Here is a 16,632-nt window from a genome sequence, read left to right as displayed (position 1 = left end):
TAACTTTTACTGTTTAGTTTAGAATTTATAACAATTTGGCAGTTCACATTGGATGTGTAGCCATTATTATGAAAGAAAACGATTCTTCATCGGTAGTTGATCCAATGAACTCATATATTGGTATATTCTGAAAGTTAGCCAGTTTATATTGCCAGAAGCAGTCCATCAGAAATATTCTGTTGAGTTCAGCAATGTTTATCGCAATGTTGTTGGTAGCACTGTTCCTGATTACCAATTTAATGTCATCTGTCTGTTAAGTTGGAGTTACCTGCGTTATAAATATTTTATATAAGTATGACTGATTGTCTCTCAAGTTTAGTTTCGAGATACCTTCGAAGTTTGGATGTGTAAAGTAGAATTGTCATCTGTATTACATATCATATATTTATTTTTGTGACTGCCTTTATAAAAGTTTCACAGCAGTATTTGGTAGAGAATTACTCTTTCTCAGTTTCTGGAATTATAATGGCTAAGCATCATACAGGGTAAGTTTTTTAATATTTTGATCTGAAGAACTGGTATTAATATTTCACAACTCAAATTTTAGATCAAAGAATAGGAAATTCAGGTCACAGAAACCTCAGAATGTGAGAATAACTGAAAATCGCATAATCAAAAGAAACGCCAAGAAAACAAACTCAAGGCCAAACACTCCTAAGGTCCAAGACGCTCGCACGAAAATAATTCAGACAAAGAGGAAGACTGTAGTAGATGCAAGAGATGTTCTCTCCAAAATGGCTAAAACTCAGGATGCCAGAAACAAAATAAACAAAATGAGGGATGGACGTACACTATTACCCTCAACAAGTGCCAGTGTGAAGGTGATAGGAACCAACATTTTAAGGAAAACAGATCGCCATGGAAAAATCAGTTTGGTCACAAATAAGGCTAAGCCAAAGTCTGACATAAACGTTGCCATTCAGAAGCAGCTAGGCTTAATACCCAACTCTAGGTTGCCTCCTAGGAAATCTGCCTCTAAACGAAATGCTGCAGTTAATACTCAGGAAATTTTGCGTCCACCCGTAAGCATTCGAAAGACTATTCTGAATGATATGGATTACAATGCCGAAAGGTTAGAACCGATTCCACTGTATGATCCTGCTTTGTACAGGTGGACAAAACCAGGTGGGAGAGGTACGGCCTCTCAAATGATAAACTCATTGGAAGTCACGAGACAAGCTATGAGAGAAGCCTTGAGAGAAGAATTAAGTAATGGCTGGCCCACATATGCTTCCCACAAGTAAGTGTAAACGTTAGCAAGTACCTAGTTGAAATATTCTTGATCACAAATGATTTATGACATTGACCAATTTTAAATAATGATAACGAGGACAGTAATCAAAAAGTGTATTGCATTTTAGTGAGGTCTTTTTTTCAAATACAACTACCATGAAGATACCAAAACCTCGACATGTGTTTCAATCAAGATTAATCTTCCTCTTAAAGATGATCACTTGATGATCGAAACACCCGAGGTGTTAAAATAACGGTTTGGTATTGGGTAAAAACTCTAGGTAATATTCATTACTACTCCAAAGGTTCCAAACAGTGCATCACAAGTAGTAGTATCATAATAAGACGAAATATACTACGGACTCAAGATTTGAACCTTTTTACTATTTGTAAACAACTAACCCAAAGCTTTCAATCTGGCAGATGTCATATCATCCATTGTCACAGGGAATGTTCAGCGGAACTGTCAACTAAAGCATCAGCCATGTCTGTATATGAATCAATTTCAATCCAAATCACAAAGGATGATTTAATCAGTCATATAACGTGTTTGTGCTTGTTTTGATTAAGGCTATAACATTCAGGTCAATTCATTACTGTCCTGATTTTTGATATTTTTTCCATTTTTATTGTTTCGGATTTTGATGTTTCAGTTTTCCGTATTTTATCATTTGATACTTTCCTTTTCACTATTTTTTGGCACCCACCTGTATGTTGGTAGGTTTGCATACAGCATGGCCACTTGACACTGATTGATTCAATTCTCTGTATCAATATCAAAAATACTAAGTCCGGCCGCACACGGACCAGTTGAGGCAACCACAACATTGTGGCCACGTTGACTGCACTTCGCGGTTGACCCAACCACATTTTTGTGGTCGACTTGCGGTCATATAAACCGCACTTGCAGTTGGGGCAAATGACATCTATATTTTGTGGTGTCAGAGTTTAGTGCCAGTTTCATTACAGATTTCGAAGAAAGAGTACTACTACAGGAAGGAAATTTTTATATTTTGTTTGAAGGTGGTTGACAATGTTTCGTGGTGCATTTCATCAGTTGTCTAATATGATATAAATTGATTTGAAATTCCTGAAAGAATGTGTAAAGAAATTAAAAAGATTAGCTGAAAAAATGACAACTTCATTAAGCAAAAAACTGAAATTACAATGAAATAACATACAAGCAACAACCAGTAAACTCCGGCAACACGAAAAACACGACTGTGTACGTGGTTGGGTACGACTGCAAGTTTGTGGTTAGTGTTCGGCGGATGTCGCTATGACATCTCGGCGGAGATCAGCAACAAGTTGACTGCAGAAGCCCGTTTTGACTTTTGTGAACGCCCTTGTACTTGTAGTACAGTATTTCTTATGGGCGGTTTGACTTCACTGGAACGCGACTGCAATTGTGTGTTCGATCCGACCTCAAATATAGCTCGTGTACGGGCGCTCTAAGGGAGTACTATTACTTTGAGGATTTGTTATAAAAGTGTTTTGAGATTTTCAACCAATTTTTTTTTGACCTGAAGTTTTTCTTTGTATGAGGAAGTTTAAAGTAGAAGTTTGCCAATTGTCATTTTTGTAAATTTAAAAGATCATGTTAGGAAAGTTGTGAAAGGAAACTCCCTAAATCTATTAATAGAGTCACTCAGTTTTTTCTCGAATAAACAACACTATATATGAACGACACATTTATATTTTTATTATTAATGAAATAAATCAGAGGGGTCTGAAAACCAACCATAAGTTTGAATTTTTAATATTTGACTATTTTTTTTATATAGTTATGTTATGAAGTTATTTTTTAAAATATTTGAATAATTGAATGAGTGGCTTAATCATCCTATTCTATTTTCAGTAGTTTTCAAAAAATGACTGGAATTTACAACAAGGCTCCATTGCGCTCACAGAATCTTACAAGGTAATTGTCACTTGCCTTTTATTCACTTTTGGATGCAGTGAATCGACACTATTATTACAATTGCTGTTTGCTGAACTAATATAATATTATCCTTGACTATTTTTATATCTACAGAACTCACACTCGTGTTGCATCTTGTATTAGAACATATTCATGGTTATTTAAATTCGAGTCTATGCATGAGGATATCATAAACGGTAGGAGATAGAGATTATTTTAAATTGTGGAAAAGTTATTTTTTTCCAGAATGTGACCATTTCTTTTGAATAAATAGCCAACATTATCCATAACTCACCAATCTCAGTTGACCAAATTCGTAGCGTTATCATTGTGTTTCAATTATTTTTCATTGTAACTAAGCCTTTCCTACTCCAAAATATATTAATTAATTGATGGATGTTGATGTTACTATGATGTAGATCTTCAGGAAAAGTGAGAAATGAAACTTCCTACGTTTTTATACCACTTCTATTAATTAACGTTACTGCAGTTTTGATAATAAATTTGCAGAACCATAATAAATTTGCAGAACCATAATAAATTTGCAATCTTTATAAATCCCTCACAGATATAATTGGTAATAATATAATAGATTTAATAGGTTCATGGTCCTTCAGTGCTATCAATAATCTAATTCTTTTAGTTAATATTCAGTATTATTTTGCTGAAATTTTGCATTATTTTTAATTAAGGCAAGCACCTGAAAGCACCTCTTAAGAAGATAACCTTAAGAAATATACTTCAAAAATATGCACAAAATACTATTAACTTTTATCTAACCATATTCTCTCCAAAACATGGTATATTTGATGACTAATAACTATTTCAGAACTCAACGGTTAGTACCATCTGGATACGTAGATCTGGACGAAATAGAAGAAGAAGAAATGCCATTGGCCCCTGTAAGGTCTACAATGAATCTTCAAGGGACTTCCCGGGTATCGAATGTACATTCTAGGTTAGATAACTCACCAAGCTCTCCTGAGTCTCACGGTATCTTCTCACAAACAAAAGTAGTTGTTCCTGCAGGACACAGGATTGTTGTGTCAAATTTGCAACAAAGTGTTACTCAAGATGACATAAAGGTATGTTGAAAAACTTTATTTTTTGTCTGAAATTTCTTTTTATATTTGTAAAATATCTACCCCGTTTGAAAAAATGTTGGCACATAGACATTGTATCAGTTTCTTCAAAATGTAATGATATCATTTTGTTTGAAGTGATCTATTCACATGTTGGTAGCTTCATGTCTCCTTAAATTATGCAACATGGCGGGCGATGTTAGTTCAGTGCCACAACACGCTAAAGAAAACAGTGACTCTACTTGCAAACATTGTCTGAAAAAAGTTGTAAATAAAGTAAAGTGCATAAAATGTGAAGAGACTTGCTTGAAGATATCCTTAAAAACCATTTTATGATAAGAGGTGTGTATAAAAACCAAAAACAATTATTCAGCATTTGGTAGTGTCTACTGCAACTAATGTAAGGAACATCAAGTTTAGCAACAATGAACTGTTTTAAATGCAGTTTTCAAGAAACAAAGGATGAACAGTTGGCTATCTGTGACAGATGTAACTGTAAATTATGTCAATCATGTGCCCGACTCTCTACAACAGAATATAGAGCAGCTGTAATGAAAGGGAGAAAGTTACTAATCTTCCTCTCTGCAGATTGCAGAACTACAACTCCCACAGACAATAAATTTGATCTACAAGATCTTAAAAATATCTTAAGAGAAGTTATTAACCGGGAATCCTCTGCATTCTATGAATCTGATGAATCTGAAATAATCACTGAACTTAACGAAATAAAGAATCAAGTAAATATTCTCAAAGAAACAAATATTCAACTGATACACTTGTTGGCCAACAAAGAAGTTAGTTCTGTGTTAGCCAAACATAGATCTGGAACTCCCACAATTAACCTGTCTCCTCTCCTAATAACATATGGCATTGAGGGAAAAGTCGCTGCTAATCAAACAGAGAATAATGGTAAAAGGAATGAAATCCCAAACCCAGCAAAGAATAACAATGAAACGAAACAAGTTGGGAATATAAGAAATAATGGTGAAAGATTAAATAGAACGAGGAATGTTAACACAATACCAAAGAACATAACTGTAGAAGAGGGAGCTCAAGACATACTAAATGGGGAGGCCACCGCCGAAAACAAGGAATATATAAACTCGACTAATGAACAGATAACGGAACCAAAAGATAATGGAGAAGGAGAGTGGCACATACAAAGGAAAAAACGATTTTTTAGGAGAAATGTGGGACAGTCAGAAGAAGAAGAGAAATTTCAAGGAGGAAAGCAGAGAGTACCTTTATGAAATATCGCAAAACGTAAATGAGTCTGATATATTGACATTTCTGGGCAAAAAAACCAAGGAACCCGAGGGGAGTTCATTGTCAAGGATTTGAAAGAAGAAAGAAGACTGAAAACTTTCTTGGTAGCTGGAGACTTTAAGTTCAAAGATCTTTTCTATAAACCAACATTCTGGCCAAAAGGAGTGAATTTTAGAAGGTTTAATTTTAGTAAGTACCACGAAAAGTATCAGACAAGAAATGTTATTGGAACGGAAGATGAAAAAAGACCAAGCTCTTTTTTAGACCAAGTGAAATCATCAACCATCAAGGAATAGAAGTCAAAAAAGGAGAACCTTTCATATCAAACAATAAGAAAGTTTCTCAGAATATTATCACTCTCCTGAACTTCAATATCCAAGGTATATCGGAAAAAAAATATCAGTTGGAGGTTCTTATTGATGCACATAACATATATATTGCTTGCTTTAGTGAGCACTGGTTAGCGTTATCTGAAATGAAGAGTCTTACATTTACTGACTACAATCAAGTAAATTTTTACTGTCGAAAAGATCAAAATCATGGAGGAGTCTGTATTGTAGCCAAAACTAAGTACCATGCAAAACCTTTTAAGTATGAAAAATGTGTTGAAAAACACTTTGAAATAACTATAACTACAATAGAGAACCAAAGTGAAAAAACTAAGTTATACATAGTTGTAGCCTACAGAACACCAGATAGTAATATTGACATTTTTGTTGATGAAATGTATGAACTGATGTGTCATATATATGAAAAAAATTATTATATTGTATGTGGTGATATAAATGTTAATTTTTTAACTGACGGTAAGGATGTGAAAAAAATAGTGAATTTATTTCAAAAGTTTGACATGAAAAATTGCATTAATAAACCGACACGTATCACAAGAACAACATCAATAAGTATCGATGTCATATTCTCGAACATTACAATAAATTCAGTCGATATTGTAGACACACATTTGTCAGATCACACATTTCAAACATGTACATTCTCAATACCAGTGAATAAGGAGAATATAAAAAAAACAATATTCTCACGTGATTACTCAGGTGCTAATATGATAACATTTAGAAATCTGTTATTGTCAGATGAGTGGTACGATACTTATAACTCTAGTACGGTTGATGAAGCTTTCAATAACTTCCATGCCACTTACGAATATAATTTCCAAATGGCTTTTCCTCTAAAACATAAATTCCTTAAAAACCGTAAGAAGCCTTGGTTTACTTCAGAAATAAAAGAGCTCCATCAAACTTTATGTGAAATGGCTAAAGTTGCAAAAATTACTAATATTGATGTTATTCGAGAACGGTACAGAAATTTAAAAGTTATTCATAGACATAAGGTACGGCAAGCTAAATTGGAATATAATGATGCAAGACTTGTTGAGACCAGTAATATATCTAAAGAAAGCTGGCAAATAATTAATGAAGCAAAAGACAACACAATATCTGTTACACCATTGCAAATAAATATAGAAGATAAACTTGAAAATGATAAATTCAAAATAGGTAATTACTTCAATGAGTTTTTCATGAATGTGGTAAATACAAAACCAGATCTGAACAACCATAAATTCTCCCCCTTTTCTTATAACACAATGTTTCTGTATCCGACAAGTCCACCTGAAATCGAAGACATTATAAAAAAAACAACTGAGAAACCTTCTGCAGGAATTGAGGATATTTCTGGGGTTACTCTTAAATTTGTCAGTGATATAATATGTAATGCAGTATCTTTCATAATTAATAAATCCTATGAAAAAGGAAAATATCCCGAAGTTCTGAAAACCTCAAAGTCTGTGCCAATATTTAAGGGTAAGGGATCTAGAAATGACGTCGGAAGTTATAGAAACGTTAGTATACAATCTCAATTCGCGAAAGTCCTCGAAAGCAGTTACAATACATGGTTAAGCAATTTTATAGAACAAAATATTCTTTTTTTTTTTTGGGAAAGAAAGTTTTTGGCTTTCTACTACTCCATCTGATACAAAAAAAAGTGATGAGAGAGTCTTCCAAAGAAAGGAAGGAAGTAATTAATTTGAAACTCTATACATGAATATGAAGATCATGCAAAGAAGTAACTTTCAGACACAAACTGAAAGAAAGTCCTCCTGAAACAGCTACTTTCATATAAACATTGAATTACCCGAAAGAAAATAATTCTTTCGAAACAAATACTTCTATATGAACACTGAATTATACAGAAGATACTTTTCTCTACTCAGTTTGTATTTCAAACATTTGTTGTGGAATAAGAATCAGATATCATTCACATGAGTTCTACTTTGAATAAATGGTAATAAATTGTACTCACATAGAACACTGTCACCCTCACTGGTATACACCGATGTTTCGCCTTAAGACACTTGCCCTAAGGCTCTTCAGTACCAAATTGGATAACATTATAGAAAATACACACACTTCATTCATGAATTACGATTTTGAATGTCACGGAATAAGCTTGATCTGCTTATGTCATCGATGACATCGTAATGACATTCATTCACCTATTTGATTTAATCCCAGCCAAGAGGAATCTTATTTGAATTGAAGGGGTATTTTTAGGAGTGATTAACTTTTTGGGAAAGAAAGTTTTTGGCTTTTTACTACTCCATCAGATACAAAAAAAAAGGGATAAGAGAATCTTCCAAAGAAAGGAAGGAAGTATTCAATTTGAAACTCTATACATGAATGTGTAGATCATGCAAAGAAGTAACTTTCAGACACAAACTGAAAGAAAGTCCTCCTGAAACAGCTACTTTCATATAAACAATGAATTACACGAAAGAAAATAATTCTTTCGAAACAAATACTTCTATATGAACACTGAATTATACAGAAGATACTTTTCTCTACTCAGTTTGTATTTCAAACATTTGTTGTGGAATAAGAATCAGATATCATTCACATGAGTTCTACTTTGAATAAATGGTAATAAATTGTACTCACATAGAACACTGTCACCCTCACTGATATACATCGATGTTTCGCCTTAAGACACTTGCCCTAAGGCTCTTCAGTACCAAATTGGATAACATTATAGAAAATACACACACTTCATTCATGAATTACGATTTTGAATGTCACGGAATAAGCTTGATCTGCTTATGTCATCGATGACATCGTAATGACATTCATTCACCTATTTGATTTAATCCCAGCCAAGAGGAATCTTATTTGAATTGAAGGGGTATTTTTAGGAGTGATTAATTTTTTGGGAAAGAAAGTTTTTGGCTTTCTACTACTCCATCTGATACAAAATAATATTATACATAGATCAGAAGCTCACATGGAATGTTCATACAGATCATATTGTATCCAAACTAAGCAGTGTTTGCTTTGTTATTCGACAACTACAAGGAACAGTATCTCTGGAAACTCTTAAGCTAGCTTATTATGGCCTTGTTCAGTCCACACTGAGTTATGGTCTTATTGTTTGGGGCAATTCTGCTCATATTCAAAAGGTGTTTATAATACAGAAAAGAATTTTAAGATGTATGGTGAGAGCCAACCCTCGAGAGAGCTGTAGAGAAATCTTTGTTCGTTTGAGAACAAAGATTGAGGTAAAAAACGGCTTATCACTGGGACAGAATTCATATATGTATCAGGGAATTATTTGCTATAATCACACAGTCACACTAATGGGTGAAATTGAGAGCTTTAAATTATTTAAATCAAAATTGTTTGATCTTTTATGTTCAAATGCCTTTTATTCAATGGACGAGTTCTTAGCATTCTGTTCATAGTATACAGGCTGATTCACGGTGGATGGCACATTAGACGTTTCTAGTGAAACAGACAACGGATCACTTTGAAAATTTAATGGAGGGCATATTCGGACATTCTCTAGCCAACTAAAATATTTTCGACAATGCGGTGTTGCCGCTTCTATTAGAAAGCAGTAGCAACTTTGATTTTTCAAATGGAACACTCTGTATATAATATTATTTTTGGAATCTCCAACAATTGCCCGACAACTTTTCTTGATATTTCCCTATACCTATCTGTTACCGTTTTCAAAATAAAAATTAATTTCAATTTTTTTCTTCAAAAATCATGACTTCTAAAAATGCCGATATCTTTTAGTTAAGAAGTACTATGATATCGAAATTTGGTTTGGAGTTAGGTGATACTTGGACACTTCCCACATGTCAGCCTAATCTCCGTTACTTCAATACAGGGTGGTAAAAAAATACAGTTTTTTCGTTTGCTTGAAAAAGTGGCTGAAATTTGATTATTTTAAATGGAACACCCTGTATATTATTGAAAATTCGGAAAGCTGCTGAAATTTGCTTTCTTTCTATGTATATCATACCTATACCTAACTAGTCAAGTTTCGGACTTATGAACATTTATTTGTGAAAATGTCCCATCAGAATGGTATTTCCATTCTACCGAATGGAATAAGCATTTTTTGAGGTGTATCTGTCATAATCGCACTTTTTCCTCGTAATGCCTTAGGATACCCTCTGAATGCTTTAGGAGAAATGAAAATATTTTCTTCTTGAGGCATATTTGCAACTGTTTCTGTAGATGTGGTAGGAACATTAGTGGAGATGGGTTCTTCGGATATTGATGCAGGTTCTGGAACATCTAAATGTGTAGAAGGACGCAATACGTCTACGTGAAATGAAGGTGATTGAGAATGATCTGTAACGGAGGAAGTTAAAAAGTCTGAATCCGTAAAAACGTCTTTGTTAAGCGGGAAAATTACAGACTTTTTGAACCCTGCAATTATGTTAGATGGAGTTATTGCATTTGGTAGTGCTTTACCGAAACATTCAGCTACTTGATGAATTGTTAGGGGAATGCCAGGATGGGCAAGGAGCCAGTTATAGACAGTTTCATTATAGTACGCTTTTAGAGGTCCGTAAATAGACACATCTAATGGTTGGGTCTTATCACCAGTGTGGGGAGGTATAGTGAGAAGTGTTACTCCATTCTCCTTGGCTATATTTAACGCTGTTATGCTTATGTGCAATTTGTGGTTATCGCATATAACGAAGGTTGGATTTTCTTTGCTGCTGCTGGTATATTTTATAAAGTGATTTAAAACTTCAGGAAACAACTCTGTTGTCATCCATCCAGATAGACTAGCAAGTCCAAGTGTACCTGCTGGAGCTTCTGTGAGCATGTGTTGTTTAAAATTTTTTCTTGGGAATACGAGCACAGGAGGAATAAACGTACCTACTCCTGAAATAAATACAACACCAGTTATTAGTTGCCCTCGTACAGCACTAGTACATTTATTTAATTGTTTAACTCCTTTCTTGGCAACAACTTTTTTAGGTTTCTGCACTGTTGTCAGTCCTGTTTCGTCAAAATTGTATATTCGAGAACCATCTGATATCTGTGGTAGCCTTTAGTAGACTTTTTTCAAATTATTAAAAAACATGTGAATATTGTGTTTATTAAATGAGGTTAATCTCGATAGATTACAAGCTTCAGGTGTTCTAATGCTCAAGTTGTTGTTACGATGTAAAAATCCCCTTAGCCAGTCTTTACCCGCACTCTTATACTTTTTCCAACCATCAGGTGTTTTTAACTTATTTATTAGTTGTTGACAAAGTTTACGTTCCCACACCTTAATAGATTATTTATACTTATTTATAATGCTTTCTCTTTTCGTCCTCGATATTTTTAACTTCATTTTATTTACATTGTAACATACAGTTGCGGTATAATAAGTTTTTGAGATGTTTATTTGTTGTTTAGGCTTCAGTCTCCAAATATTTTTATTTTTTCATATATTGTAACACAAAGTTGAGTTACAAAACTGTTTGTCAACAAGGTTTTTTTATTTTTCAAAACAATAAATATATATATTGAGAGTTTATTTTGGACTTGATTGCTTTCTTCCTAGCTTGGGAAGTTCCCTATATTTTTTATTGAGAGGTAGAAAGCCAAAAACTTTCCCAAATATTGTTATTTTTACTTTGTTACATACTCATGTGATTGGGCCTATTAATGGCATGTACTATGTCTAAATGAATAAATAAACAACATAACTAATTCATTTATTTTTCCATTACAGGAACTATTCGAAGACATAGGACAACTTCTAGCAGCTAAACTGGTTCGTCCTGGAGTAGCAGAAGTAATTTATAAGAATCTGAAAGATGCCCAGAAAGCGGTTGATACTTATCACAATCGGCAGCTTGATGGACAGCCTATGAAATGTCTTCTAGTTAACAAAAGACCTCTGAATTATCCCACCGCTCCTCCTATTACGAAATCAGAATCGTAAGTACATTCCTAAAATGATGCTTTTCATATCAATAACTTTGGTATATGTATATGTTTGAGAATATTTTCTAATAAATGTTGTAAAACTTAATCTTTTTTTAGCAATAAGACACAATGTCAATTGACACCTGAACTTTTATTTAAACTATGTTATTAGGGTTAGGTCTAATTTCTAATTATTGAACACATATTTATATTTAAAGGTCAATTCTGAACATTCCCATTATAATTTTCAGTTACATACGTACAACTTTATAGAAGGGACGATTAAAGAATGCACAAGCGTTATTAGTATAAAAAACCATTCAGCACAGAAACAATGTAAAACAATTGTCCTAACAATATTTTAAAATAAAATATCGATGGAAATGTTAGAGAACTAAACGGTGAAAACATACTTAATTTCGGATCTTCTGAATGCCTCCAAGGAGCTTGTAAAAAAATAATCCTGACTCATTAGCCTGCCTTAAATTCCGTGACATTGGACTGATGAATCCATACTTTTTTGAAAGGTAGTATTTGTTTTCATTTGTCTCTAAAATGTTCAGATGTTCTGGACAATAATAGTGACCTGAATAAAAACAACTTGAATAAAAACAGTAAGTTTATCTGGATTCGCTTTTCCAAAGTTGTCAAATGGGGGAATGAACAGATGTCACTGTAGTTGTAATGCCCCACTTGAAAACCCATTTTGTAAGCAGCAGCAGATTTTTTCTGGACTCTTCCTAATAGAACAAATAATAAAAGAGGCACATTCTGAGTTCAATCTTACTAGTGCACAATACAAAATTCTCATTTTTGAATTGAAAGGGGTATATTTTTAGGAGTGACTAATTTTTTGGGGAAGAAAGTTTTTGGCTTTCTACTACTCCATCTTGATACAAAAAAAGTGGGAATCTTCCAAAGAAAGGAAGAAAGCAATCAATTTTTAAAGAAGTAACTCTATACATAGATGTGTAGATCATGCAAAGAAGTAACTTTCAGACACAAACTGGAAGATTTACACATTTTTTTGTATCAAGATGGAGAGCAGAAAGCCAAAAACTTTCTTCTCCAAAAAATTATCATTCTATTAAAAGAGAAGTCTTTACTGGTCCTAGATACATAGCCTTAGAGATATAGTGATTTGAATATAATACTATTAATATGAGTTTTCAATGTTAGTTAGTGTCATTAAACATAATACCGAGATCTTCAACTTCCTCAACTAGGTTCAAAGATAGGTAGTTTATACAACATTCAAAGGTAATAAGTAACTGAATACGCTGACCCATTACTTGGGGAACATCATTGACACTATTCACACTCAGTTCAACTGAGAAAACTACCATGTAGTGAAACATGTATTGATAAAGACTATATTTATGAGCAAGAAAAAATCAATGATTGGGGTGGGAATAATTGATCTAAAAAATATTTGATTTCAAGGGGAAATATATTTTTTCTATACTCTTGCAGTTGTTTTAAACGATATTTGCTACCTATCAACGTGCATTTTGTTTTATTAACATTTAACTTGAGGCCGTTGTCACATAACCACTTGTTTATATTTGATACCTCATTCAAACATTCTGAGATTTCATTAACAAATCAAATATTCACACATATTGATGCAGGTGACTGTCCGACTCATGTGTCTTGGAGTCGTGCATTTGACTGTGTCAATCATGAAAAACTGGCTTCAAAATTGGAATATTTAAGGGCTGTTTCACTCAGTTTGATAAATTAATTTCTCCAGAAATGGGATCAATTTGTGTCATTGCAAATGACCTTCAAATTTAACGTTGAACGTGAAAATATAACAATGGGTGTACACACCTGTGGTACCACAGGTCCTGTTTTGTTCATTATCTATGTAAACTCTATTATTGAAGACATTAGTTACACAGCCTATGCTGATGATTTTTCATTTATTTTTTCTGCTCCTAGTACTACAATTTTATGAAATGAGTGTTCAAGAGCATTAATTCAAGTATCCAGTTTTTTAATGGGCACGATTTATTTTTCAACACAGATAAAACACAGGTTATTCGCATTCAGTCACCAGAAAAAAATTGAAAATCTTCAGTTCAATGTAAATTCAATGTCTTTAAAAAGTGATTGTAGTGGTGTTAAGTCTTCAGGTACTTATTTGAATGAATAGAATAGTCATTGCCAACATCTAATGTCTAAACTTAATTGCCTGAAGTTTCTTTTCATTAATTTAAAATAATTAATAAAATAAAATAATAGAATTTACTATGCTCATGTGGACTCTAGTATTAGCTAAGGTGTTTGTTTTTGGGGAGGGTCAACTTCAGCACAAAATGTATTCATTGCACAAAAGCACATTGTACAATGCATAGCAAATATTTCCCAAAGAGATTCTAGTAGACAGTAATTTAAAAAATATAATATTTTTAACTCTTACATTAGTCTATATATTTAAATGTTTGTATATGTGTTTAAAAATAAGTCAAATTTTACATTCAATAAGAGTATTCACCATCACAATACGAGAATCAAAAACCAGTTTCCTGTACCAATTGTGAAAATGAAAGTTACTCATTCTGGGCAAAAATACATTGGTCCAAAAATTTATAATAATATTCCTGAATATGTGAAGTCTTCAAAGCAACTGCATAATTTTAGACAAACACTGAAAGCATATCTGTTGAAAAGTCGTTATTATACACTAGCAGAATCTTTTCAATAATTCTTAGGTTTGTTCTTCTTTTACTATTGCCTCATTTAATTTTTTAATTAACTTTTCAATTTATTGTGTTGATAGTTTCCTATACAATAAATTAAAAGTACAATTTTTACAACATCATTAAGATAACATTCTTGCCACTGACCATCACATTTCCATATCATTGAAATATCTGATTTTTTCTTTTGGATATGCAAAATTCGTTGTTCTTTATAGAAACAGTTAAGGAACTGGAATTGTATAGGTGAAGTACTATTTTGTTTTAGGTTTATGCAAAATCGTATTGGACTGCATTGAAAACAAACAAATAGAAAACTATGTAAGTTGTCTTACAATCGTTTTATTTTTTGTTTTCAGAAATTTCACATCTAGGAAATTGCCAGCTGTATCACCGTGTCCGCCTACTAATAAGTTGGTACCAGATATCGGTACCATTCACAAAGTTTTGTTTCATCGAAAGTAATTGCTTTTTTTCAGATTAATCATTTTGTCTTGTATTTATTTAAACCGTTTAAATATTGGTACAATATTGGTGCGGTTTCTTTTTTATTTGATATTGTTTGTGAGTTATTCTTGAAAACATTTAAGAAATCATGTATATTTTAGACTAATAAACAATTTACTATAATAAATAAATAATAAATTATTTATCACTATCCAACATTTGTTTCTTATATTCTTATCTGTGTATGAATGTGAGTAGGAAACAAATGAAAACCCTAAACCACTTCAAGTAGTGGTGGAAAATCAACTTATTCTTTTATCAAATTGCATTCACTTTTGATTTCTGCATCAAAAGTAGAACATAACTCACAGGAACAATTCAACTCCATTAATCAATCAATCAATCAAACATTTATTGAAGCAGTTTTCCTTCACAATCACTGACAAGAAAAAACATAACATCATCATGAAATACTGGCTGATTCAACAGGTCAAACAAACATAAAAAAGATAAAAAAATCAATATAAAACATACAACATACATAAAAAAGTTTCTAAGCTACAATCAAATTAAAATTCGAGTAGAAACTCATCCACAGAGTAGTATGCTTTTTGCAATAGAAAAATCCCGAGTAGCCTTTTAAAGATATTGATATTTGAGGATTTAATGTCCTCACTAAGCTTATTATATAGCTTAACCCAATGCACATGGGGTGATTCTTTGATACTGTGAATCTACTATAAGGTTGATGTAGTTGAGAGTTATTTCTGGTGAAATGTTCATGGATTTGCTCATTTCTCTAATAAACAACTTATACATGTTTCTTATTAATATGCATTAGCATATTAATAAGAAACTTGAATATTAATTCAAGTAAAGAAACTCAAACTTCATTAAGGACTGTATGCCATGTAGAATCTTTTATAGCTTTTTCTTATACTTTTATATTCAAAATTTTTATATTCAACATTTTCCTTAAAATTTTCTGTAACTGGGTGTACACCTGTTAGAATAGTTATCTATCTAATAATAAAGTAATTTTTTGGTTCAATTTAAGGAAAAACTTCATACCCCTTTTGAAATATGTACTTAACTTTTGAACAAAGTTTGAAAAAAATCTTTGTGATAAGTTACAAATGCATTTTGTAATACTAGCACAATATTGACCTGAACGCACAAAATAATTTGTATCTGATGTTGAAAAGGTCCACCTGCTACAAATATGCATGTTTTCGTTTCTTGTTCCTATACACTTACGTACTCTTTGAAAAATGCTCGGACTGTTTTCGGTAAAGAAAGGTTGTTGTTTTCTATTTCTGCTTCTTTTTACAAAAATTGTGGGATACTTCCAAAAGAAGGAAGAAAGTAATAAATTTTGAAATAAACTTTTTACAAAGATATGTAGATCAGGCACAAATTGGAAGAAAAAGCTCTCTCGAAACAACTACCTTCATATGAGCATTAAAATACACAAAAGAAAAGGTATTTTCGAAACAACAACTTTTATTTGAACATTAGAAAATCACTTTTCCCATTCTGTTTGTACTCCAAACATTTGTCATGGAACTGAAGCACAATCATTCATAAGAAAGCTACACAATAAAATATATGGAACAGTTTCAATATAAAATTTCACTTACTTGGAACACTACCATCAGAAGTTTCCGACATTTTTTCATATAAAGAGATGGACACGTAGAAAGCCAAAGCCTTTGTTTCTAATAGTTTAACAAGAAACCATG

The 16,632-nt window shown here is 32.6% G+C and overlaps 1 protein-coding gene across 4 annotated transcripts; it reads left to right on the top strand.

Annotated features, from left to right (window-relative positions):
* The first annotated feature begins 236 nt into the window (after nucleotides 1-236).
* LOC111506840 (uncharacterized) lies at nucleotides 237-15,106 on the top strand. Of its 4 annotated transcripts, none has more exons than XM_023162052.2 (6): nucleotides 237-485; nucleotides 548-1,240; nucleotides 3,095-3,154; nucleotides 3,984-4,239; nucleotides 11,542-11,750; nucleotides 14,803-15,106. In XM_023162052.2, the coding sequence occupies exons 1-6, from the start codon at nucleotides 466-468 to the stop codon at nucleotides 14,906-14,908; spliced, it is 1,344 nt and encodes a 447-aa protein (XP_023017820.1). In that variant the 5' UTR covers nucleotides 237-465; the 3' UTR covers nucleotides 14,909-15,106. The 4 variants fall into 4 exon arrangements, with proteins under 4 accessions (XP_023017820.1, XP_023017819.1, XP_023017823.1 ...); XM_023162051.2 differs by having other exon boundaries at nucleotides 238-485; nucleotides 3,092-3,154; XM_023162055.2 differs by having other exon boundaries at nucleotides 238-485; nucleotides 3,092-3,154; nucleotides 14,712-15,106.
* Nucleotides 15,107-16,632: the final 1,526 nt, after the last annotated feature.

Source organism: Leptinotarsa decemlineata, unplaced genomic scaffold (genome assembly GCF_025532065.1).
Source record: "Leptinotarsa decemlineata unplaced genomic scaffold, Ldec_3_MD MMD2_P_RNA_scaffold_12, whole genome shotgun sequence".
NCBI lineage: Eukaryota > Metazoa > Arthropoda > Insecta > Coleoptera > Chrysomelidae > Leptinotarsa > Leptinotarsa decemlineata.
The sequence above is the reverse complement of the archived record's forward strand: the minus strand, read 5'-3'. Positions and strand labels throughout refer to the sequence as shown.

Excerpts from the sequence above, each read along its gene's own strand:
- LOC111506840 (XM_023162051.2), top strand. The coding sequence starts at position 466 with ATGGCTAAGCATCATACAGG. Across the intron at positions 486-547 it reads ATGGCTAAGCATCATACAGG|ATCAAAGAATAGGAAATTCA; the intron begins GTAAGTTTTTTA and ends CTCAAATTTTAG. Across the intron at positions 4,240-11,541 it reads TTACTCAAGATGACATAAAG|GAACTATTCGAAGACATAGG; the intron begins GTATGTTGAAAA and ends TTTCCATTACAG.